The sequence below is a fragment of the Neofelis nebulosa genome, chromosome 13 (genome assembly GCF_028018385.1).
Source record: "Neofelis nebulosa isolate mNeoNeb1 chromosome 13, mNeoNeb1.pri, whole genome shotgun sequence".
NCBI lineage: Eukaryota > Metazoa > Chordata > Mammalia > Carnivora > Felidae > Neofelis > Neofelis nebulosa.
The window spans coordinates 67,093,109-67,119,688 of NC_080794.1; the positions used below are offsets into that span (position 1 = coordinate 67,093,109).

At 42.9% G+C, this 26,580-nt stretch overlaps 1 protein-coding gene across 3 annotated transcripts; it reads left to right on the forward strand.

The window, feature by feature from the left end:
* The first annotated feature begins 111 nt into the window (after positions 1 to 111).
* On the forward strand, positions 112 to 25,703 carry GSTO2 (glutathione S-transferase omega 2). 3 transcript variants are annotated; one of them, XM_058697704.1, is made up of 8 exons: positions 112 to 693; positions 6,716 to 6,826; positions 7,095 to 7,203; positions 9,764 to 9,986; positions 10,941 to 11,042; positions 18,246 to 18,332; positions 24,287 to 24,393; positions 25,411 to 25,703. In XM_058697704.1, exons 2-8 carry the CDS (start codon positions 6,796 to 6,798, stop codon positions 25,568 to 25,570), a joined length of 819 nt encoding a protein of 272 aa, XP_058553687.1. In that variant the 5' UTR covers positions 112 to 693; positions 6,716 to 6,795; the 3' UTR covers positions 25,571 to 25,703. The 3 variants fall into 3 exon arrangements, with proteins under 3 accessions (XP_058553687.1, XP_058553688.1, XP_058553689.1); XM_058697705.1 differs by lacking the exon at positions 18,246 to 18,332; XM_058697706.1 differs by lacking the exons at positions 10,941 to 11,042; positions 18,246 to 18,332.
* Positions 25,704 to 26,580: the final 877 nt, after the last annotated feature.

The following is a 26,580-nucleotide window of genomic DNA, read 5'->3' on the forward strand; positions in this document are numbered from 1 at the left end:
AAAAAAAAAAGTTAGGTCAAAGAGCATCATTTCATTCTACAGATGGTTTTACTAAGATCCCGAGGCTAAATGAGTCCTTAAGATGCTGGCAGAAAGATCGAGAACACAGCCAACACACTGTGAATATCAGTGAGCTGTCGACCCACCCCATTACAGTCTGGTTTCCGGCACATATTCTTAAACGTAAGAGCGCATAACAATCACCTAAGGCTCACCGCTGGATTTCCGATTCGGTGGGTCCAGGGTGGGCTGCAAAGTCCACATTTGAAATGAGCTCTCCCCCACCCCCACCCCCGCCCCATGGTGATGCAGGCGATCCGAGGACCGCACCCTGAGAGGCCGTGAGAACCGACTGACTTCACAAAAGGCCTCTTGCCGCAAACCCTCGGCCGCCACCCACGCCCAAGCTCCGGGTGGACTCATCTCTGCCGCCGTCCGCCTGCCCCACCCTCCAGGCCCCGGTCGGCTGCGGGCACACTTCAGTCGGATGTAGACCTGGGCGCTGAGCTGCCATTGCCAGCCACGACCTGGCTTCTACTTTTGCCAGCTACGACACGGCGAGCACTCGCGACTTCGGTATCCAGGAGCCTGTAACGCGGCCGCCCATTGGCTCAGCTCCGCACTGCTTGGCCGTAGGGCTTTCAAAGGCTTTAAAGATTGGCTGGAGTTCCAGGCGCCGCGGCCAGTCGGCGGGTAGGATCGCGTTCTAAGGGGCGGGTTCCGCCTGGGCCCCTCCTCCCTCCGCTGCCACTGCCAGCTGCTGCTGGCTCCGCTCTACTTCCGATTCTGTCCGCCGGGCGCGCGTGTGTCACTCCGGTGTGTCTTTCTCTTGTTACCTCCACCGGGTGGGTCTGTCTGGTCTGTGGTGCATTGGAAGGGAGAGAGGTTTGAGGTCAATAATGGATTTTGGATTTTTCACGAATTTCGGGTTTGCCTAACACTTTTAAAAGGAAAACCCAACGACTTATCTTCAGCAAAGTTTCATCAAAGATTTTAACATCAAGAAAAGCACAAGCTCTATAATTTAAAGAACAGGTCTTTAAAGCGAATCCCTTTAACTTAAAGAAAAAAAACCTCATTAAATTATTCTTATTTTTCTGATTTGGCTGGAGTAGGTAAAGACGACCAAAGATGAGAATTCTCAGGCTTGCATTCGGCACCACTAGGTTAGCTACATTACAGGGCATTGGCTGCAGGCAAATTTGGTCCCCGCGAAAGTCTTCACGTTGTGAGGATTTATGGGACTCCCCTGCTACGTTCAAATACTAATAAAAATAATAGCTAATGTTGAATGCTTGCTAGGTATTAAATGTCTCTTAACCAGTATCTGAATTAATCCTCCCCAAGCTACAGAATGTGTTGGTACTATTGGCTCCCTCTATGGGAGGGGGAACATTGGGGCATAGAAAGTTGTGTGTTTCCCAAGGTCACCAAGCTAGTAAATGCTAAAGAGGTGATTTAAATCCAGCCTGAACTCCTACAGTCATTCAGAGCATTCTTGAGATAAGATCATACATTTGCTTCTGCCCCAGTCTCTATTCACTAGCATTTAGAGGCTGAGCCAGGAGAGGATAGTATCCACCTTTTGGACACACCACTATTATGTCTGGGATTTAACAGGAAGTGTTGATGTTCCTTTTTCAAATTTAGTGTGTTTTGTTAAATTTTACAAATATTTGACTTTGGCTAATTTCAGGATCTTGAAAATCTGCCTTTGCTCTTTCAAATGATAACATATTAAAATGTTTAATTTTTTTTTTCTTTGATCCCCCAAGCTGTAAGGAGAAATAGGAATAGGAAAGTGGAATCCAGTACTTAGAAAGAAAGTCTCCTTTGACTCAGGATTCCATAGTTGGATGATGAAGTTCTTCCTCTGGTAACTTTAGTAATCTTATTTGATGTGTCCCAGATTGGTGTGCGTGTGTGTGTGTGTGTGTGTGTGTGTGTAGTTCAGGAGGGCATTGGGATTAAAATAAAGTGGTGGAAAGTTACATACTTTCAGTTATAGGTAAGTCCTGGGGATGTAATGTACAACAAGATGACTATATGTAACACTGCTGTATGGTATATTTGAAAGTTGCTAAGAAAATAGATCCTAAAAGATCTCGTGGGGAGAATTTTTTTTTTTTAACTGTATGAGGAGATGGATGTTAACTAAACTCATTGAGGTAATCATTATACAATTTATATAAGCCATTATACTTTGTATCTTAGACTCATACAGAGCTGTATGTCAATTATGTCTCAATAAAACTGAAATAAAAAAGTCCCAAAGGCATTAGAACACAGGATTCCCTATGAGCCCAACTTGCTGGAAACAGTCCTGAGTTTAGGCCTATTTGAAAATAGAGAATTTCCCCTTACTTATCTCATTCTTTGAACTTGGCGAACAAGTTTTGAACACCCGGTAAGATAATTTTTCATGTAAATTAGGCTTCTGAAATGTCCTCCAGTTTCTGCCACTGTCAGAGATTGGTGTAACAAAAAAAAAAAAGTTTTTTAACTGAACAATGCAAACTCTGCTTTCTCTCCATTTCTCAAAACAGAGACGTGTGTAGTTAAAGAAATTATTTCTCTGGTGGCATTCTTTTCCTAGGCTTGAATAATTATCACTCATGACTGAAGTTCCCTACAGTTTCAAAACTGATCCGGTTCTGTTTCAGGTAGCTAGAAATGATTTAGAGTAGGTTTCATATAGCCCTATTACTATTTATTTCTTGCTTGAGTGAATCAGTATAATAGTGGTATAAACATGACATAATAACATAAGAAGAACGTTTGCAAAGAGGATTTCAAAGAGGTACATATTGGTTCTTAGAAAGGAAGTAGGGATAAGCTTAAAGGTCATAATTAAAATCTTTCTAGGGAAACCATAGCATTCAGTGGTAAGATTAAGAACCACACTACTGAAATGTAGCCTGCAGCCTGCAACCCATTCAACTGGCATTAAATTGGTAGCTGGTGAAGAAAGTATTTTCAGTTGAATTTTAATTCTAATGTGCTTGGCAAAGCAGAATTGCGGTACATTTCATCTTTATAGATACAAAATTGATGTGCACTATGCTATTAGACATGTGTTCTTATTCACTAATATTAGTCATTAATTTCCAAACACACTGAGCTCTTACTATACTGAGGATGTGCACGATTTCATTCAATATTCAAAACCTATCAAGTAGCTACGATTAGTGTTCTTTTTTTACAGATGATGAAGATGAAGGTCCAAGAGGTTAGATACCTTGCCCAAGAGCCAAAGCCAGGGTTTAAATATAGTGCCAAGTAAGAATCTTGACAATATATTACTTCTTTTCGGAGAAAGAAATGTTTCCATCATTCTATCTTTTCTAACTTCACCAACTACACTCCCATTTTAGAATGTGGCTTCCAACACACAGGTATACTTTTAATAAATAATATCTTCCAACTCTTAGAGTTGATTTTCCTGATGAGTGGGGATGAGGAGAAAAAAGTTGGAAATACATTCTCTTCTGGCATAGTAATAAGATGATTCAGGAACCTTTTACTTTGCTAATGGAATTCCCAATTTGTCTATTGTTAATTCAGTCATTGTCAGTATAGAGCAGGGATGGGCAAACTAAGGCCAACAGGTCAAATCCAGTCCAGTGCTGGTTTTTAATGTTTATTTGTTCTTGAGAGAGAGAGAGAGGGAGAGAGAGAGAGGGAGACCCAGGATCAGAAGTAGGTTCCAGGCTTCTGTCAGCACAGAGCCGGAGGCGGGGCTCGAACCCACAAACCATGAGATCATGACCTGAGCCAAAGTCGAAGACTTAACTGACTAAAACAGCCAGGTGCCCCTCCACTGCTGGATTTTTTACAGTCCAAGACCTAAGAATGTTTTTTACATTTTTACTTCTTTTTTTTTTTTTTCAAGTTTATTCATTTATTTTGAGGGAGAGAGAGAGCACAAGCAGGGGACGGTCAGAGAGAGAGAGAGGCAGAGGGAGAGAGAATCCCAAGCAGGCTCCGTGCTGTCTGCCCGGAGCCCAATGCAGGGTTCCATCTCATGAACCATGAGATCATGACCTGAGCCCAAACCAAGAGTGAATGCTTAACCAACTGAGTGACCCAGGCACCCTGGTTTTTACATTTGTAAATGGTTGAAAAAAAATCAAGAGAATAATCATAATTTGTGCCACATGAAAACTATATGAAATTCACCAAAAGTGAGCCCTAATGAAAACTGTGGGCTTTGGGCAATGATGTGTCAATGCAGGGTCATCGATTATAAAACTGTACCTCTGATGGGGGATGTTGATGGTGGAGGAGTCTGTGTATGTGTAGGGGTAGTGAGTATATGGGAAATCGTATCTTCTCAATTTTGTTGTGAATCGAAAACTACTCTAAAAATAAAATCATTAAAGTATATATAAAATTTAAATTCAGCATTCACAAACAATGTTTTATTGAAACACAGCCACACCCATTCATTTGTATATTATTTCTGGCTGTTTTCACCCTAAAATGTAGAGAGTAGTTGAGACAAGCTGGCTAGAAGAGCCTAAAGTATTTATTATCTCAACTTTTATAGAAAAGTTTGCCCAACTCTGGGATAGAATAAGATTCTGGTTGGATTGCTGCCCCAGGAGTTGAACTTCCAGGCTTCAGAATCCTCCCTCCACCTCTTATTAGTTGTGAGGCTTTTGACAAGTGACTTCACCTTGCTAGCATCAGCTTGGTCGTCTTTTAAACTAAAATTATAGAATTCTTATAGGACTATTTTAAGGATTAAATGATTGAATACACATAAAGCACCAAATATGTGTTAGTAATAATTTCACATTCCTCTTATGCCCGCCCCCCCCCCTTTAAAATCTGGATATATTTTCTTCCAACTCTTTGAATCTGCTTTTCTTATGTGAGGATACATTGGTCTGCCGAGGAGTCACTTCCTTGTCTACCAAGAAGCTCTCACATGATATGGCTATATTCATTGCTTTCATCTTACCATCCAATTTGTTCTTTCCCCAACCGCCCTTTAAAAAAATATTTTAGTAATCTCTACACCCAGGGTCGGGCTCAAACTCACAACCCCCAGATCAAGAGTCGCACACTCTACCAACTGAACCAGCCAGGTGCTCCACTAATTTGTTGTTCTTGGTCAAAATTAGCTCCAGAATAGTAGTTATCCTATTACTTTATCCGTCTTCCAAAATGCAAAATTGTTAGCATGGCAAGTCAGTTTACCTTTTGCAATACCAGATGTCCTACTGACATATAATATTTTCTTTTCAGAGAACACTTATTCAAACATTTTTGCAACTCTCCAATTCTTATAAAGCGACAACTACTCAAAACCACATGAATTCACTCTGAATGACTTAGCAAAAAATGTAACCGAGTCACTATCCTGAAGATTTTTAAAGATTCTTATTCAGTAGAAAAAAAAAAAACAAACCTATTAACCAATGATTTCTGGATAGATTGGAATTCCAAAGGCCAAAAGATACCCATTCATAAGTTACATAATTAGGTTCTGTCATTTTAATAAAGATATTTAAATTTAGTGGACATCTGAGCAGCTGTTAAGTGTTATATCTCACACATAATTAATACTTATAAGAATGGACTTAACATTCCTACCCTCTTAACCAACTTTAGAGGCCAAGACAATAAAGTCAGGCTTTGAACTTTTAAAGTTCTTCAACCCCACTCACTGGTCACGTTGGGCAAGTAATTTCATTTTTCCGAGGCTCTTTTCTGTTTTGCAAGATAGGAATAATACTAGCTGCCTAACTGAGTAGTCATGGGAATCAAACAAGGTAGTCAATGGAAATCAGTTGGTGTGAGTGAGACAGATCATGCTTTTCTTTCCTTCTTTACCTGTCAATCTTATACAATCCATTGACAAGCAATTCCCATTTCAACCAAGTCCTGTAAAATTAAAGGAATTATTTTACCACCTGCTAAATTTCATGATCTCAGCCTATCAGGGTCAGAACAAAGACCAGCTACCTCCATTATGTCAGGTAGACGGAAGAGCTATCCAAGTGGTCCCTGTATTGCTGGGTTGTTGGCCATGTTTTCCTTGGCAATTCGAGTTTTCTCTGAAATGAGTGCTGGGAGTGGTAAGAATTTACAAATTTGTCTTTGCCTCTAGGTAAAGAATGTTCCTATTCCTTACTAGTTTTCTGTAGCTGGGATAAAATGTCACAAATAGGGCCAGAATAAAGGTGAAGCAAGTGAGGGGCCTCGATCCGCTAAAAATTTAAGGAGGCACTCACTCTCTGGGTCACGCAAGATTTCAACACTAACAAGTTTTCATCCTTATCTGCTATATCCGGAGGAAGTCTGGCTTCACTTAAAACAAACAAATCTTATTCATTATAGGGAGGTTGTGTCCAATTGTCTTAGAGATGCAGGAGGGAGGGTTTAGGATGGGAAAGAAAACGTATCATTACCCTGGTCAAGTTTTACTAAACTCCCTTGAAATACAAGCTGGAGTTTAAATGCCCAATCTTCAGGGACTTTGGATCTGGAGGAGAGACCCACCCTGAATGCTCTCCCACGTGTTCAAGGCAAGGGGTTCTTTTCAGGGTTCTCTTGCTCACTCTGACTTTTGGGCTTCCAGATCTGGGCAGATGTCTCTCTTGGTTAAGTTGTCCTAGCTCCCGTCCCAGATCACTTCCCTTCTGTCCCCTCGCCGCCTCCCCTTCAACCCCGACCTCAGTCACTCAAAAATTGAATTTGGGGCTAGGAGGGGCAGGCTGGAGCGAAGCTGTCCCTAGAGCCTAAGGCCACGGCGAGGGTAACACGCCGCGCAGACGCCGGGAGACCATGGAGGATGCGACCAGGACCTTTGGGAAAGGTGAGCCCCCTCGACAGCTGTCTCCGGACTGGGGCTCCGCGTGGCTGGGGATGTTGGCTCTGGGAGATGGGGCTGTCGGGCCACGGCCCCCAGACCAGCGCGGCGGGGAGGGACTTGAGGGGTTTCTCTGCACAAAAGCCGAATGAAATGTGTCCTCTCTGGGACTCGGGAGGCGGGGTGCGAGCAGTTCTCTTGGGATCCCCGGGAGGTGAGTGAGCCCACCTCCCCGTGGGTTCACCGGTCCCTCGATCCCTCCCACCCCCCGCAGGAAGCTGCCCCCCGGGGCCCGTCCCAGAGGGCCTGATCCGCGTCTACAGTATGAGGTTCTGCCCCTTTGCGCACAGGACGCGCCTTGTCCTCCGGGCCAAAGGCATCAGGTGAGAAGCTGAAAGCCAGAGCCCCAGAGGCGAGCGGGGTGCTCAAAATCTGGGGCGCCCTGCCCGGGTTTCAGAGGCGCTCCTTGTGTCCCTTTCTTCTGAGGCAGAGTCGGTAAGTGGTTAGCAGAGAGCGGGTTTTTTAGCAGGCGGTCCTGAACTGCACGGCTCGTTCGTAGCGGTGTCTGTGCCGGAAACTTTCAGGACACCTCGCGGTAAGCTGAACCTTGCCTCTGGCGATCCGGTTCCCTCCCGTAATGTTTGTGAAGGAAGGGCACTGCGGCTGCTATGAGTCCTTCTCTGACTGCTCCAGCGAATGGGCCCCCACCCAGGCAACCAGGCAACTTCAGTTCACTTTCTTCATTGCGCTTACCGCATCCAGCATTTTATCCGTTCGTTCCTCTCCCCTCCACCCTCCTCGGCCCCACTGCCACCACCACCACCCCCCACCCCGCCCCCGGTGGCCAAATGTAATTTCTGAGGGTAGGGCTTTTGTCTGTTTTACTCCTGAGCTAGAAGAGAGCCTGGTGCATGGTAGGTGTTGAAAAATATTTTTTGAATGAATGAACAAATAGTTCCAAACAATGAAGTAGGTAGAAAGAACTGCAGTCAAGAGGTGTCTTAAAGGTTCTAACATACCTGAGAAATAGGTACATTTTCTTCCAGAAGGAATTTTGCAAAACTAGCACCTGCAGAGGAGGTCTGGGTATGGAAGGTAGAGCAACTTTGCTAGAATACGGACTGAGGAGTGCAGCTGGCCAGAGCCAAAGTGTTGAGGTTGTGTTATTCCAGGCTTTTGACTCTTGGAGAGTCATTAAGGGATTAAGGGAGTCATTAAGGTATGACTTCAGAGTTTCAGACTGATGTCAGAGAAATACCAAGAAATAATAATGGAGAGACATTTTATTATGCAATTCTGTTCTGTTGAGTGTATATGGCATACACTTCCAGATTCTTCCTTACGGCTTGAGTCTAGTTGGCCCTAAGGTTACCTATTTAAAATAACAACAGCTCCAGGTTTTACCCTTAAGTGACAAATTGATAGTTTAGGAAGCAATGTAAGTATTTCTTTAGGGCAGAGTTTTTCAACTTTGGCACTATTGACATTCTGGGCCAGGTAGATCTTTGGTGTGTGTGTGTGTGTGTGTGTGTGTGTGTGTGTGTGTGTGTGTGATGGGGTGGGGTGCTGTCCTCTTCATTGTTGGGCATTTAGCAGCATCCCTGGTCTCTACCCATTAGATATGACAATCAAAAAGTGGCTCCACATAGTGACATATGTCCCTGCAGAATGGAGCAGGATTACTCCTGGTTGAAAACCACTGCTTTAGGATTTAAGATACTCTCCTTGACTGAGCAAAGAATATACTCATTTGTTTCCTTTACTCTTTTAAACATATGTGAGCACTTCTGGTAACTTTGTAGGCTTGAGCCTCTAATAATAATGGGAAGAATAAAAAAGTTATTACATGCTTATGTACCTAGGCACTGTCCCAAGCACTTTATTTTTTATTTTTATTTTATTTTTAGCTATTTTTTATTTTTTTTATTTTTTAATATATGAAATTTACTGTCAAATTGGTTTCCATACAACACCCAGTGCTCATCCCAAAAGGTGCCCTCCTCAATACCCATCACCCACCCTGCCCTCCCTCCCACCCCCCATCAACCCTCAGTTTGTTCTCAGTTTTTAAGAGTCTCTTATGCTTTGGCTCTCTCCCACTCTGACCTCTTTTTGTCCCAAGCACTTTAGACACACTTATTTGATCCTCACCACAATGCCAAGATGGCCACAATGATTCCTCCCATTTTACAATTAAGGACACTGAACACAGAGAGGTTAAGGAATTTGGCCAGCATCACAAGCTAGACAGTCCAAACCACAGGCAGTCAGATGCCAGAGTTTGAGCTCATAACTACTAATATTTACCATATCCTTTTGTGACTTGTTAATATCATGTTTGTATTTGCAAGCTTTAAAACGTAGGAAACTCTGTAATGCTGTGCTTAAGAGTGTGAGCTCTGAGTCAGACTTCCTGACTCTCAGCTTGGCTCTACTATTTCCTAGCAGTGATAATGGGCAGGAGATTGAACCTCTTGGAGGCAGGAATCACAAAGAGCAAACAACACAAGGCAGAAAAAATGTTTAGCTCGTCTTTTTTTTTTTTTTTAAGTTTATTCATCTTTGAGAGAGAGAGAGAGAGAGAGACAGAGCATAAGCGGGGAAGGGGCAGAGAGAGGGAAACACAGAATCCGAAGCAGGCTCCAGGCTCTGAGCTGTCAGCACAGAGCCTGATGTGGGGCTCGAACCCACAAACTGCAAGATCATGACCTGAGCCGAAGTCAGACACTCAACCGACTGAGCCACCCAGGCACCCCTAGCTTGTCGTAACTATAGCAATGGAGACAATGATGTTGCTATGTATTTTTCTTTGTAGAAACCTAAACTTTGAAAAACTTATTGCAAATTGAAATTTTATACATTGATTGCTTCTGCTTTCCAGATGAATGTCTGTCTGCGTAAGCCTCTCATTTTTGTTGTCTTATTTTCCCTCTGCTTTTGAAGACATGAAGTAATCAACATTAACCTAAGAAACAAGCCTGAATGGTACTATACAAAGCACCCTTTTGGCCAAATTCCTGTCCTGGAGAACAGCAAATGTCAGTTGATCTATGAATCTGTCATCGCCTGTGAGTACCTGGATGATGCTTATCCTGGAAGGAAGCTGTATCCATATGACCCTTATGAGCGGGCTCGCCAGAAGATGTTATTGGAGCTATTCTATAAGGTATATCCAAAATTTTAAAAAGCCACTTACAGTCTATTTTATTTTGTATGTCTTTCCCAAACCTCAGTTCATTTTTAAAGCTAAATCATTGATGAGGTTGTTTTGTGTTAATACTACGTGCATCTTAGAAGGAAAACTAGTATGGAGTAATAGTAGGGCTCTCACCTCTAATATTAAAGATGAAAGGCTTAACTGATAGGTTCTTTTCCATTTCAACTAGGAGACTCAAGAGGTATGGTTACGGTGTGATCATGACCATGTGACTCAAGGTGGGAAGGTTGAAAGAGCTGAAAACTGGTAGCGCTTTAAGGGGAATATTTCTAAGGTTTCAGGTAAAAAAAAATTGGGGTGTTAAGAAGGTAATGCATGAAGGGGGACTGGACTTTATGCAGAGCAACAGTGCCAACTACCTAGGAAACATGAAGAAGAGAGAACAGGGGATACCTGTTGATAATACAAGAAAAAATGGAGTTTTATGATAGTTCTCTTTGAAAAGAAATAAAAGCAACTCAAGAACATTAATGGCTGACCTATCTTGAGCATTTATGCTGTGCCAAGCAGGGCTCTACCTGCTTTATAAAGGTCAACTCGCTTAACGCTCCCAACAGCCCTGCAAGGTGGGCACTGTTATTGTATCCATTCTTCAGATGACAACACTGGCTTAGGGAGGCTTAGAGAGGTTAAGTGCCCCACCGCAGATTGAACAACGAAGAAGTAGCTGAGCGAGTAAGGAGCACTGGAGACCCCCTTTAAAGCGCCTTGTTTTGCCAGGGTGCTGTGACAATGGATTCCTGGAACCCAGAGATGGCATGACCCTCCCAGGAGGTGGGGAACCTGGATGTGCGTGTTGTCCTGTTCAGTTGGAGTGATAAAGCTTTGGCTGTGTTTTCAGGCAGAACAGGAGCACAGAGTTTCCTTAGACTTCTCCACTAAGAACCTGTGTTCTCTGATTAGGTCCCACATTTGACCAAGGAGTGTCTGGTGGCCATAAGATGTGGGAGAGAATGTGCTGATCTGAAGCTAGCCCTGCGTCAGGAATTCTGCAACCTTGAAGAGGTACAAAAGGGGGCCCCCCTCCTGGTCAGATTCAGTGGAAGAGGTGATACAGGGTCCTGAGCCTGACCGCTTGCTTTCACAGACTTATTCTTTCTGCCAGAAGTTGATAAGTTCAGGTGCCAGTCATCTGGTTTTAACTTGTGGGTGCTTGCTCCCCACTAACCTGTTATGGAACTATTCTTGAAAATCTGGCAAGGAAGGGGGAAGGACACGTGATGAGTTTCTTCCTTTCCCCAACTCACCACATTCTTTACTGCTGCATGGCTTCTGTACTTTCTGCCAATGAGGCTAAGATTTATATTTGTTAGGGATTTTGTTTGGCTGCTAGCAAAAGGGACCTTACTACTGTAAACTTATTTTATAACAGTTTGTTCTCTCACATAAAAAGTCAGAGGTAGTCAGGGCTATTTTGATGGCTTCTTTATAAAGTTATTAGGGACTGAGGCTCTCTTTCCATCTGCTTTGTCATCTTTAGTGCAGGTCTTTCATCCTCAAAATGACAAGATAGCTGCTGGAACTGCAGCCATCATTTCTAAGTTCCAAGTTGAGGAAAGGAGAACAAGGGGGGAAAAATGGCGAAAGGCCATGCCCCTTTAAACACTTTCCCAGAATCCCTACTCAATGATTCCTTAAATCTCATTGGCCGCAACTTAGTTGTTGTGTGAGAACTATGTGCAGAGCCAGCTGGGAAATGTAGTCTTTTAGCTGGGGACACCTTGAATAAATCAGGGTTCTGTAATCAAGAAAGAGGGGAGAGTGGCTATGGGTAGGCAAGGAGCAATCTCTGCCAGCAGATCCTTCCCTAACCTTGCAGTAATACAGCTACTTACCCCTTACCTCTAGAATGATCTGAAAGGTGGTTCTATGACTTCCTTTAAATTTGTTCTAGAATCCGATATGTTCCCTTTATGGGGGTGGGAGTTGTAACTCTGTTGGCAGCTAGAGAATGCTATTTTTATCCCCTTCAGGGAAGGCTGATTATTAGTTCTCTTTCATTTGACCTTTGTCAAGTGGAAGCAGATTAAATTTATTTACATTTCCAGCTACCTATCTTAGATTTGTACAATTGCAGTATTTATGGATGATGAATAATTATCTATAAGAAAGGACTTCTGAAAGAAGAAGAAGCTCTGATTTATAGCATTTTCTATTATTTTTTTAAATGTTTATTTATTTTTGAGACAATGCGAGAGACAGAGTGCAAGCAGCGATGGGGCAGACAGAGGGAGACACGGAATCTGAAGCGGGCTCCAGGCTCTGAGCTGTCAGCCCAGAGCCCGACACGGGGCTGGAACTCACGAACTGTGAGATCATGACCTGAGCCGAAGTCGGACGCTTAACCGACTGAGCCACTCAGGCCCCCCCTGATTTATAGCATTTTCTGATTTCGGTGCTGTAAATACTCCCACCAAATGCTGATTCGACCTACCAATGTTGTGTCTAAGCCCAGGGTTGAAAAGAGATGTGATTGGTGATTGGTCAGCTCCGGCACAACACTGAATAACACATTTCCTCTTTATCTTCAGTAGCTGAGTCCTAGAAATAATTTGTTAAACTAGCTGAGGTAGGTATATACCAAAATACTGATGGTATTTAAGGACCACTGAATATTCAGGATTGTTCTAGCAGATTTGAACATGGTTTTTGTCCCATTATTAGCAAGACTTATAAATACAATGTAGGCAATATCAGAATCTGAAACATGCCCAGTTAGCTTGATCCACTCTTAATACCAGTATATTGACTCTAGGAGATTCTACTGAGATAGAAACTTGTCAGAATAATTTTGATAGAGAATGTTCCCTGACTTGTGCAACTCTTTTGCATGGTTTTATATAATCAGGATTTTGTGTGAGCTAAAAGTACATTAAATATACATGGTCTTTCTGAGTGATAAGTAAGGCAAGATACCAATACATAATCTTCTGCTCAGTTTACTGCTTGCAGCCTTAAACTGTGACAGTTTCTCTTTTTCAAGTAATGCCCTGACTTTTAAATTTGTTCTTAAAAAATAGTTGCATCAAAATTAAAGATTCATTGTGCTTGTTATTTAGCCGCATTTTTCTGCAATATGTTTACAATTCTTTGAGATACATTACTGCTGCATTCATTATCAAACTGGCAGAGTCCCCACTTGCTTTCCTGTTCCAAACATTTGCATGAGCTTTAAAATGACAGGGATGCCCTTCCCTAACCACACTTTCTGTTGTCAAACCGATTTTCTAGCCTCTACTGAATCAATCTCAGTGGCACACGTCTTTTTAGCTTTATTCTTTTTTTAACGTTTGTGCTTGACTTCGCCGTATCAGAATAGCACTTGAGCCCATTTTCGTTTTATCTTTGTGGATTTGAATGTGGCAGAACTTTCAGAGGTTCCTTTTTTGGGGGGTGGGGTGGGGCTAGTGCCTTCATTCTAAATATTTTCATTGTGGAAGCAGTCAGCCCAAAGGCAGTGAAAGACAGGATTCGGCCAGATTTCTCTGATGCTGCGGAATTTTGCTCTGATTCAGCGTTTCTATATTATGAATTCTGTATTCTGGCTGTTGCTTGGTTTCTTGCCAATCATCAGTGGAACTCAATAAAAGGGAATGAGAAGGGTACTAACAGATAACTCTGGAAAACACAATCTGCCTAGGAGGGAATGACAACCTGCCTAGTAACTTGAGGCCTTCAGCTTCCGGGGGCCACAGGACACCTTATGTTGTTTTTAATTCTTTTTTTTTTTTTTTATTAATAAATGTTTATTTAGTTTTGAGAGGGAGAGGGAGAGGGAGAGAGAAAGAGCAGGGAAGGGGCAGAGAGAGAGGGGGACAGAGAGGGTCTGAAGCGGGCTCTGCACTGACAGCAGCTAGCCTGATGTGGGGCTCCAACTCACAAACCTGGAGATCAAGACCAGAGCCAAAGTCAGACACTCAGCTGACTGAGCCACCCAGGCGCCCATGTTTTTAATTCTTGGTATTCCCCAACCTGCCTTGTGATGTCTCCACGCAAAGCTTCCCATGTCGCCAAATTTGGTTACGTGTCTTGTGTTTTTAGTGAGGTCAGATTTATATAAGCTGTATTGACATCACCCAGGAACATCTCTAAGTATTTTTGTGATTCCAAATTTCTCCCCTAATGTTAATTTTTTAAAAAATTTTTTTAATGTTTATTTTTCAGACAGAGAGAGACAGAGCATGAACAGGGGGGGGGCAGAGAGAGAGGGAGACACAGAATCTGAAACGGGCTCCAGGCTCTGAGCTGTCAGCACAGAGCCTGACGTGGGGCTCGAACTCACGGACCCTGAGATCGTGACCTGAGCTGAAGTCGGATGCTTAACCGACTAAGCCACCCAGGCACCCCTACCCTAATGTTAATTTTTAATCTGTCCTTTCTCCTCTCCAGAAAGAATACATTTGCGCCCAATTAGATTATATTTTCTTGGTTAAGTTTTGCTATTTTTCCTTAATTTTTATTAATTTCAATAATGAAATTATATGTTGCTTAATTATTTATCCTTTGATGTCAGCAGGACATGAAGGAAAGAAAGTTTGTATCTGGCTAATTGTTCACTGAAAATAATTTTCTATAGCCTTCTGTGTATGGCAAACTATAACCTAAATTTATTTTGTTATCAACAATTTAACATGTCTACAAACTAAATTAGTTGTTACTAGCTATGTTTTTATAACAGCTTTATTGAGATATAATTCACATACTATAAATTCACCCTTTTCAAGTGTACAGTTCAGTGGCTTTTAGAATATTTACCGAGTTGTGCAACCATCACCGCTAGTTATTCTACAACATTTCATCATCTCGAAAAGGAACTCCTTAGTCATTAGTATTAGCTTCCCATTTCTTCAAAACCTTCCCAGCCATCAGCACCCACTAATTCACTTGTCTTTATGGATTTACCTGTTCTGGACATTTCACAGAAGTGGAAACATAGAATGTTAGCTTTTCATGAGCTTCTTTTACTTAACATAATGTTTTCAAGGTTCATCGTTTATTTTTTTTATGGCTGAAAAGTATTGCATTATTCGGAGATACCATATTTTGCATATCCATCAGTTAATGGACAGGTGGGTTGTTTCCCCTTTCTGGCTATGACAAATAATGCTGCTGTGAGCATTTATGCATGCGTTTTTGTGTTGGATGTATGTTATCAGTTTTCTTGGGTTTGCTAACTGATTTAACATGTCTACTAATGTGCCATTAATTCCAGTTGTAATCACCATCCTTCCACACTAGGAAACTGATTATCCTCTATTCACAATGGCTAATTGAGTGTTTTTTGTGCTGTTGCTACTTTGGTAACTTTATTCACTGTCCAGTTCTGACAGCTGCTTTCCATGTAAATGAATATTTGCTATATTTCTGTTAATAGCCTTCTGCTATACCATCTACCACCATGTAAATAATAGAATAATAATTATTCTCATCATGTAGAAATTAATTTTACTTTTCTCCAACTATAAATTAGTATTTGTTCATTAGAGAATTTGGAAAATATAGAAACTAAGAAAAAAAAATCCATAAGCCCATTACCCAGAAACAACTATTGGTATTATTTTGGACTTTTTTTGTTTTCTTTTTCTGCTATGTAGTTGAAATTGTACTGTATATAGAACTAGGTTATCGTTATGATGTAAAGATTTTCCCATATTTTTATAAACTCTAGAATGCTTGTTTATATGTATAAGAGCATTTTTAAAAGAAGCATGATTTATGAGGGTGAAAAATTATAAACCTTAATGTACATTAGACAGGAAATGGTTAGATAAATTATGTTCATCTTGGGGCGCCTGGGTGGCTCACTCAGTTGAGCAGCTGACTCTTGATTTTGGCTCAGGTCATGATCTCATAGTCTGTGAGTTCAAGCCCCACATTGGGCTTTGTGCTGACAGTGCGGAGCCTGCTTCGGATTCTATGTCTCCCTCTTTCTGCCCCTCCCCGACTTGTGCTTTCTCCGTCAAAAATAAATAAATGTTAAAAAAATTTTTTTTAAATAAAAAAATTATGTTCATCTTGTGGAATTCTGTATGGCAGTTTATTTTTTAATGTTTTTTTAAATTTATTTTTCAGAGAGAGAGAGAGAGAGAGAACTAGTGGGGGAGGGGCAGGAGAGAGGGAGACACAGAATCTGAAGGAGGCTCCAGGCTCTGAGCTGTCAGCACAGAGCCTGGTTGGGGGCTTGAACTTGTGAACCGCAAGATCATGATCTGAGCTGAAGTCAGACGCTCAACCAGTTGAGCCTCCCAGGTACCCCTGTATAGCAGTTTAAAATGAATGAAGTAGGGGCGCCTGGGTGGCGCAGTCGGTTAAGCGTCCGACTTCAGCCAGGTCACGATCTCGCGGTCCGTGAGTTCGAGCCCCGCGTCAGGCTCTGGGCTGATGGCTCGGAGCCTGGAGCCTGTTTCCGATTCTGTGTCTCCCTCTCTCTCTGCCCCTCCCCCGTTCATGCTCTGTCTCTCTCTGTCCCAAAAATAAAAAAAAAAAAAAAAAAAAAAAACGTTAAAAAAAAAATAAATAAATAAAATGAATGAAGTAGAGCCATGAGTACTGCCATGAAAAAATTGCCTAGAAATATTTAAGTGAATTACACAGTAATACAGATGGCATGATCCCATTTTTGTAGAAGAAAACAAATGTACATATGTGTACATATGCATGTAAATGAATGTCCAGAAAAATGCCTTTATAGATAGATATCACACTCCCAATAGAGGTTGCTACTGGGAAAGGGATTAGAACCGGGATGAGAAAGAAAACTTGGTAAGAGCAGGGATGGGGAGGGCAGGTCTTTGCCATTTATACTGCTTTCTTTGTGGGGGGCGCCTGGGTGGTTCAGTCGGTTGAGCGTCCAAATTTGGCTCAGGTCATGATCTCACGGTTCGTGAGTTCAGGCCCCGTGTCAGGCTCTGTGCTGACAGCTTAGAGTCTGGAGCCTGCTTCAGATTCTGTGTCTCCCTCTCTCTCTGCCCCTCCCCCACTCATGCTTTCTCTCAAAAATAAGTAAACATTAAAAAAATTAGGTTGCTGTCTTGTATTTAAATAATGAGAAAGTATTTCTGTATTACATGTATAATCTTTAAAAACACAAAAAAAAATCACTTTCTTTCTACATAATTTGCCATGTGTATAAACCATACTTATTTATCCAGCACACCCATTAGGAGTTTTTAGATTGTTTCTGGTTGTTTACCATTGAACGGTGCTGTAAGAAACGGCAGCTGTTCTTTTTTGCATAAAAAAAAATTCTGTATTTTAGAATATGTCCTTAGGCCAGACTTCCAGGAATGGAATTACCAGATCAAAGGGTATGAACATTTAGAGGCTGGAGCAGTGTGTTGCTAAATTGCTTCCCCAAAGACTTGTGCTGTTTGCCCCCCCTCCCCCAGCAGTGTATAAAAATTCTCTTTGCACTTCCCCCTTTCCACTGTTGGGAGATTTCATTAAAGATGATATTTGCCTGCTTTGGAGAGAAGCAATAGTTTTTCATGGTTGCCTTAATTTGTATTTCTTTGATTGCTAGTGAAGTGGAAGATTTTCCCCCAAAGTATGCTATCTCTTTGGGTTTTGTGAAAATGGTCTGTTACCCGTCTATCAAGATCTTCCTGATTTTTCTTGTTGAGTGTAAAAGTTCCTTATATGTTAAAGAGTTCCTTATGTATTAAGGATATTTGCCTGTTTTTAAAAACGCTTTTTTTTTGTTTTCTTTTTTTTTTTAACTTTTAGTTTGGCTTATTTTTTTTTTGGTACATGTAGAAATATAACATTTAGGGGCACCTGGGTGGCTCAGTTGGTTAAGTGTCTGACTCTTGTCACGGTTCCTGAGATCGAGCCCCTTGTCAGGCTCTGTGCTGACAGCACTAAGACTGCTTGGAACTCTCTCTCACTCTCTTTCTCTCAAAAATAAAATAAACTAAAACAACAAAAAAAGAAATACAGGGGTGCTTGGGTGGCTCAGTCGGTTAAGCGTCCGACTTAGGCTCAGGTCACGATCTCACGGTTTGTGAGTTTAAGCCTCACATCGGGCTCTGTGCTGTCAGTGCAGAGCCCGCTTCAGATCCTCTGTGTCCCTCTTTCTCTGCTCCTCCCCTGCTCGTGCTCGCTCTCTCTCAAAAATAAATAAAAATATGAAAAAGTGTATTTAAAATGGAAATCTAACATTTAACCATATTGTGCTATAGGTCTTTCCCGTTGTGATTTCTTCCACAGCTTTTACAAATAGGAAGTCGTCTACCCCTTCAGGAGAAATGGAAAATATTCATTTGTTTTTTTCACCCACGATCCATCACTTTAAAGGTATTGGACTTGTCAAGCCTTGGCCTACTAGCTTCCCCTCTTACTATCGTGCTCATACACATCGGCAAAAGAAGTGAGCCCACTGAAAGGATCCCAGCATAGAATTCTCAGGATGGTCCTTTAATCCCTGAATGTTGACAAATTGCGTTCTGAATCTTCATAGGGGACTCCAGGTCATAATTGTTAAGCAGCAGGAGGTTAAGAAGCAGAACCTACTTCTGAGGCTTCTTTCCAGAGGAGAAATGGGTTTATATGTACTCTAGTTTGTCCTCATAGTTTGTTTCTATACCCTTGGTTCATTTTACAGGGAATCAGTTCTTTCTCGCTGGCTCAGCCTCAGCAGTGCTTCAATGTAACAGGAATGTCAGAAATGTGAAATCTTGAGAATCTTCTCTCTCTCTCTTTTTTTAATGTTTATTTATTTTAGAGAGATTGAGAGAGAGAGAGAGAGAGAGAGAGAGAGAGAGAGAGCAGGGTGGGGCAGAGAGAGAGGGAGACACAGAAACTGAAGCAGGCTCCAGGCTCCGAACTCTGCACAGAGCCCAATGCTGGGCTTGAACTCAAGGGCTGTGAGATCATGACCTGAGCTGAAGCTGGGGGTTACCCGACTGAGCCCCCCAGGGGGCCTTTGAGAACCTTCTCTTATTTTTTATGGACTCAGATTTCTTCCCCCTAGTCGAGTACTTTTCTGCTACTTCTGGAGAAGGGCCTGCCTTGCTGATGTATTGGCAAGTGGTTTTGTGTCTTTTTGGGGCGGGAGGGGAGCGAGGTTCTGCTTCTCAGGAACTGTTTCCTTCAAGAAAAAAACGCTCTCTTTGTTCTCCAGCGAGGACAGCAGCGCTCCCTCAAGCCACTGCTCTGTCTGCCCTCTTTGGAGGCAATGACAGTGGTGCAGGGCAGCGACCTCCTCAAGTTAAGCACAGTGAAGCATTAGTGAAGCTGATCCCCAGCTTTACTAACCAAGACTATAGATGGAAGCTTTTTAGTGTCTAGTCTGAGGAAGTCTGGGATTTGCTTCTCTTTAAGATCTTGCTTCTCTCACAAAAACCATACAGATTTCTTTTACCTCCTTGGTAAACTTCCAGGGCAAGCAAAGGCCAGGGCGCCTTACCACCTATGGCCACAAGGGGGTGCTCCGCGCTTTTTCCTTCCACCCGCGCTCTAGGGCGAACCTCTTTTGGGTCCTCCTGGGGGAGCCCGAGAGGCCCTCGCAGAGGACAAGGAGCCCTTTCATCCGGGCTTTTTCACGTTGAGGGGCTGGAAACACTGTGCCCAACGTCCCTCCCTCTTCATTTGCATGTTCACTCCTTACCTCTTTTGACCTCCACAAGCAAGGGAAGTCTAGTAGTCAATTTTCAGTGAAAAAAGTAGATTTTTAAAATACATATATATATTTCAGGACATCAAATGTCTTTTTCCCAATATCCTAGTTCTTAAGCTTGGATTGGAGATGTGTTAATACTTTTAGGAAAGTGGAGAGCTAGAAGCTGGAGCCTCGCTTCCCTCAGCTGCCCGTGTGTGGCCTGGGGGGCGATGTCTGGGGCCTTGGAATAAAAACACCTCTGTAAGCAGGCTATTTTGCCTTGCTTGGCATACCAGAGACAATAGTTCTGAAAGTGAAGGATTCTATATGTGAGAGGTGGGTGGCAAAAAGAACTCAAAATAGAGTTTTATAAAATGGATATTAGCATAACCACTGCTAAGTGGGGTTGAGGGAGCACAGCTTCCTATTCCATTTGTGACAATAAAACACTTAGGGAGGATAAGCCACTGGAGATTAAGACTATCTGTGTACTCACTATCCTACTATCCTGTTTTACTTCTGACTATCCTAAAATCTGTCAGAGGAGCTAATTGGCTATAGGCAAGGGACTAAGTTTAAACTGAGAACACAGGAGAACTATCTTAGTAATGTTGACCAAAGACCCTCTTATCAATGGAATAGAACAAGAAGGAGAGAATTTTGTAAAGATTTTATTTTTAAGTAATCTACACCCAATGTGGAGCTCAAACTCACAAACTCACATGCTGTGCCCACTGAGCCAGCCAGGTGCCACAGAAGAGAATTTTGATAAAGTTTTTTTTTGTTTTGTTTTGTTTTGTTTTTTTACTGTGATTGTGTCTCATCTCCCAGTGGGCTGGTACTCTGGCAGAGCCCATGTTTGAGAGAGAGAAAACAGGACTGGGGAAGGAGTTCTCACGGGGAAGCTCACAGTTGGACCAGCCTTGGCCAGAGAGGGGTGGAGGCTTTCAGAGTTTGCTGATTCTAAGGTTTTTGCTGATACTTAAAGAACAAAGAATTCACAAGAGACTGTGACTACAGTCGTCCTACTTAGATATCTGAAATTCAACAACACAAGGGCTGACTCTAGTATGGGAATAAGGAGAATACTGTTTTCGTCTGAGCTCCTGCACTACCCAAAGAGCTCCTTCACCTCCCTAGGAGTGAGTTTCCTCCCCTGAAAAGTGAGAGTCTCTTTGTGCTTCCACGTGAGAGGCAAGAATTGGCTCACCCGCCGTGTTTTCCTCTCCTCCTCGGCTGCCAGGAAACTCAAGTCAGATTCAAAGATTTAAGGAACTCTTCAGGCCCCTGGGCTTGATATTTCCTTCCTTGTTTTGACCTTCTGTTCTAACTTTTGTTTTTTTCTGATCTTAGTGGTTTTTAAAAATTTTTTTAATGTTTATTTTTGAGAGACAGAGCATGAGTGGGGGAGGGGCTGAGAGAGAGAGGGAAACACAGAACCCGAAGCAGGTTGCAGGCTCTGAGGTATCAGCACAGAGCCTGATGCAGGGCTTGAACCCACAAACCGTGAGATCATGACCTGAGCTGAAGTAGGATGCTTAACCGACTGAGCCACCCAGGCGCCCCTTTCATGTTTTTTTATTGCACAGATTTTTTACACTGCATCTCTAATCCTGTGTGTAATGAGCATGGTGTAAAAAAATGGTAAAGTGGGAGGGGGGTCCCAGTAGAGGAGTTCCAGTGACCCTTACAACACTGATGTTCTGTGATTCTTAAGGGAAAAGCCACTGCACATATCTGAAGGTATCAGGTTTGCATGGAAGGGAGCTCGCTTACTGAGGGTCTTAAAGGTTTCAATAAACCTGTAAGGAGGGCTGGCCAGGATGTTCTACATCACTGGCACATGTCTGCAAAGGAGCCAGCACTTTGTGCTACTTTATAGGAAGATGGCTATTCTCTTGGGACTTTTATTATTTAAAAAATTTTTTGTTTAATGTTTATTTTTGGAAGAGACAGAGAGAGAGAGAGACAGAGTGCAAATGGGGGAGGGGCAGAGATAGAGGGAGACACAGAATCTGAAGCAGGCTCCAGGCTCTGAGCTCTGAGCTGTCAAGCACAGCTCAAAGCCTGATGCAGGGCTTGAACTCAAGAACTGCAAGATCATGACCTGAGCCAAAGTCGGATGCTCAAGTGACTGAGCCACCCAGACACCCCTCTCTTGGGACTTTTAGACTTGCCCTGTGAGAAATCTGGGGGAGAAATGCCTGTCTGAGGCAGGAGTCAAGAATCAGAAGCTGTATCAAAAACTCCAAGGAGTTTTGATGTTACACTTGAATTTAAGAAAGCCCAAGGGAGGGGTGCCTTGGTGGCTCAGTTGGTTAAGTGTCTTACTCTTGATCTCAGCTCAGGTCATGATCTTAGGGTCCTGAGACCAGGCCCCACGTTGGGCTCTGGGCTGGGTGTGAAGCCAACTTAAGGAAAAATAAAAGAGAGAGAGAGAGAAAGAGGAAGGAAGGAAGGAAGGAAGGAAGGAAGGAAGGAAGGAAGGAAGGAAGGAAGGAAGGAAGGAGCAAGGAAGGAAGGAGCAAGGAAGGAAGGAAGGGAGCCCGAGGGAATGTGTAAATGTATTTTGGGGTGGGAGAGATTGGCTAAGAATAAGTAATACTTCATCTATTTCATCCATATGCTCATTTTGACTTTTTACTGTATCAAGTACTTTGATAGGGCTTGAATTACTTTGAGTGTTTATATAAGAATTAATTATATCTGTAACATCATGTATATCAAAGACATACTCCTACTTCGAGTAAATAAAAAGCTTTAAAATATGTACTAAATAAATATCAATTACTAAGCAGTTATTCATTTTTGAAATATCACTTTACCAAAGGACCCATCATGGGTTCTAATAAATGTCCATATATGATTTGTTTTGACAAGGACTTTCCCAAGAGCACCGCTGCTCTGTAAACAGAAGAATTATACAGATGTTCTGGGGTTGATCGATTTAGATTTGGTTCTGATTTGTGCCATGAAGGCCAACAGTAAGTTGGAGAAATATGTTTCAAAGCCAGAGATAAAAGTTTGGGTAATTACGATCTATTCCTGAACACAAAGATTTGGTGCTATCTAGAACCCATGAAAACTGAACAATTTGTTCTTTTCTGCTGTAAGTCAGATCTGTTTTCCTTATGCCTTAAAATAGCCTCTGTCTTGAGTTTTCATTGGCCAGATTCTACTGGTTTAGTTCCATCCTGTTAGTTTTCTTGAACAAAGTCATGCTACCTAACGTTTTTTTAGACTTCCAGGACACCAGTCATGTAAACTCCTCTTTACCATATTGGGGGATAATGAAAACTTAGATTTGCTTTTTCCTCTGAGAAGGGTGGCAGGTGGGGGGATCCCATTGATCTTTTCTGTCAGGGACGGATCTGCTTTCTGTAGAGGTAGACTCTGGACATCTCTATGCTTTCTCATCATAAGAGCTTATGTTTATTTATGCATGATTACGTAACTCCTCACCATAACCTCTGAGGTGGGCGCTAACTTACCACCATGTACAGATGAGCAAGTTGAGGCAAGTTGCCCTGGGTTCCATGTTGAATAGGAGGTAGAGCCCAGGATAGGATCAGGTCTGACTGTTCCTGAGCTCACCTTCTTAATGACAACCCTAGACTACATCACAGAATCCATAAGCTGGTCTGGAGCATGAAAAATCAAGCCTGAGTGGTAGAGATAGGAAGATAGAAATGTATCTAAAGGATGTAGGAATCTGGATCTATAGCTATAGGGGAGTAAGCAGTTGATTATGAGTTATATGGGTCAAAGAGAGTTGTTTGCTTGATTTACCTAGGTAACTGGCCCCATACTTTTGTCTTTGGAAAGACCTGGTCCAAAAGTAACCTGTGTTAGACATTTTTGCTTTTAAAATTTTCAGGTACTTTTTTTTTTTAACTGGCGTTTGGTTATCTGTTAAGAGTTTATCTGTTTGGTTTACAGTCTACCTATCTGGATAAATTTGTCCCATTGGGAAATGAGACATTCTATTTTAATGTAAAAAGTTGACAGTGACGAGTGGCCAGAAGTGTATAGTTCAAAGAGCTCAAATAAAAAAAAGAAAAGATGATATAAAGACAGTGTTGGGATTTGAGGGAGTCCACGAAGACCATTTGCTCTTTCCTGCTTTAGTTATACATTGATTGAGAAATAAGTCTAAAGAGGAAGACATATGGAGACTACAGTATTCCCTTAATTACAGATAAAGTGGGTCCTGGAAAATGAGGGAGCAGGGTTCCTAATGTGGTCCCCTGCCTCTCAGTAATGGGCAGCGCTGGCTTGGGGCAGGGCCCCTGTCTCCAGGAACTGAGCTCATCCATGGAAAGTTTAGCACACGGAGGAACGTGTTCTAGGCTAAGAGGGCAGAGCTGGGCTCCCTCTGCTTGGGTTTTCCTCCAAGTTCCCAAGTCACATGAGCCACCCTAGTGCTCCAGTGTTGAAAGGGGGGAAGGGCTGAATGTGGCTGGGAGTTTGACCCTAAAGGAAGTGGACGAAACCTCAGGAAAAGGGAAGACTGACTGCCTAACAAATTGCAAGGAGAATCAGAGCCTTGGTTCTCTCTCTTTAGGAGTAAACTTGATATTTGTATTTAGCATCTATAAGCATGGCAGCAGGTAGGTAAATTAACTTGCTTTTGTTCTATTTAAACTTTTAGATTCTTGGCTATCAGAACACCGTCTTCTTTGGTGGAGACTGTATATCCATGATCGATTACCTCTTTTGGCCCTGGTTTGAGCGGCTGGATGTGTATGGAATAGCTGAGTAAGACATTTGACTGTGGGGTTGCACTGGGTAACAAGCAGAATGACCAGCCACACAGCATGGAAAGTTAGGGATGTTTAAAATAGATGAAGTTGCCCGGTGGACCTGGGGAGACCGTGTAGGGGTCCGCAGCCAGAACATGTGCTTTGTTCCGATGCTCAGAGACGTTGAACTTGTATTGGCACCTGCTGTACTCCCAGTCCAGTGCATAATTGGGCGCTGGACAATTATGGCATTGGGGAACTGAGTCCTGCCCCAGCAGAAGTGCGTCTGTACCCTCACGATGCGCGGGCTCACACCTACCCAGCCATACTCTCCCGCACCTCCCACTTTGGCTGTCTCCAAAGGAAGATCACATAAAACATAGTTAGATATTTTAAACTATGTCTCAAAATACACATTACCAAAACCTGTCTCCTCTGGAGATGGAGTACTGAACCACGGATCGGGAACCCTCACCTCTTCCTGGATTTCCCACTCACCAGTGGTACTATTTTGAGCAAATCACTTCCATATCCTAGACCTAAATTTCCTGATCCATCTTTGAAAGGGCTGGGTCAGCTCCATTATTTCAAGGTTTGATGATGGTTTTACTGATTTTTAAAAAGTGTTTTTGGAAACGACTTGTCTTGTTTCAAACGCCCTAAAGTAAAATCTAACAATGACAGAAGAATGTTTCTTTTTGTGGTGGCGGGGGGGGGGGGGGGGGGGGGGTTGTCCTTTTGTTGGTAAACAGTGAAGCCCAGACACCTTACTTCCCGGAGCAATCAGTCCACAAGCATTTTAACTTGTGAAAAGCAACAACAACTTCTGTAAATTCCAAACATGCACAGCTGTTCCCCAAATGAGCTTTTCCTCCAGTCAATGATCATGACCAGTGGATAATAAGGTAACTAAGATAACTTCATTGCCCAAACAAACCAGTCTTTTGTATCTTGTCAATCTAAGAAGCACGCCTGCCACCTTTACCCATGGCTTCCCTTTCAGACAAGCTAACCGTTCTTTCCTGTCCTGCAGCTGTTTGAACCACACGCCAGCTCTCCGGCTCTGGACAGCAGCCATGAAGCAGGACCCCACAGTGTGCGCCCTTCTCATAGATAGGAGCATTTTCCTGGGCTTCTTGAATCTTTATTTTCAGAACAACCCTGATGCTTTTGATTATGGGCTAACTTGCTGAGTCTCAGTCTCCCCCCTCACATCCAGAATTCCCAAGCACATCGTGACTCTACATCAGGGATTGTTTTGGTGGGTCAATCAATCTCTGTTCATTTTCTTTGAGGTTCTCAATAAACGTGGAGACAGAAAACGTATTCTTTCTCACAATCCGTTTGTATGACTCCTCAGGCCTCTACCTTCTGATGATTCTCAAGAAATCTCAAGTGCCCAGTGCCAATGTCCAAGCACATTTTGGGAGCCTGTGTGCCTCCTGGCTCCTTGGCCTTTGGCCCAGTTTGACCTCCAGATCACTGGTGCTCAGGCTGATGTGGAGGTTCAAGGCTTGCCCATCAATGGTGTTCATCACTACGGACTGGGCCCCTCCACAACCTCCCTGGAGAGAGGAAAGCTGGAGAAGAGGAAGAGGGAAACACTCCAGGCCCAAATACTCTCCATTTGGCAACTGAAAGCTGCTGTCCACACGGGCATACATGCGTATCATTCTTGTTCACACTTTGGCGCTGGCCAGGGAGACACCGAGGGTCTTGTGACTAAAAAAATCCTGAAGCAGGAAATGAAACACCCGTTGTTCCCCTAGACCGACTACGTCAGAATGTCACCGGTGCTGTCAGGGCTCAGGATGGCTCACAGAATGTTCTATAGCTAACATCCTGCCTTGAAAAAATAAACAACGCCCCAAACCCAGTCACAGGCAAAGGTCACTTGGTTGCATTTGCATCACACACACTTTCACTTGGTCTCAACAGATGCCCCTGGTTGCCTGCTGTGTACCAAGCCCTGGGCCATGTGGGGGCGAAAGATGACAAAAACACAGGAGCCCCTGGTCATTCCATTCATCTTGGTGGAGGCTGTAGACGTCGTGCTTTGGAGCTGGTTCTCTGGCAGTGGGAACGCTTGTCTTGGCCCCATATGGCACCTCGACTGGCTCTGCCCAGCACTGCTCACGACCGAGGGTGACTGGGGGCGCCGGCAGGAACCGGACGCTGGCAGCTTCTATCACTTACCCCATAG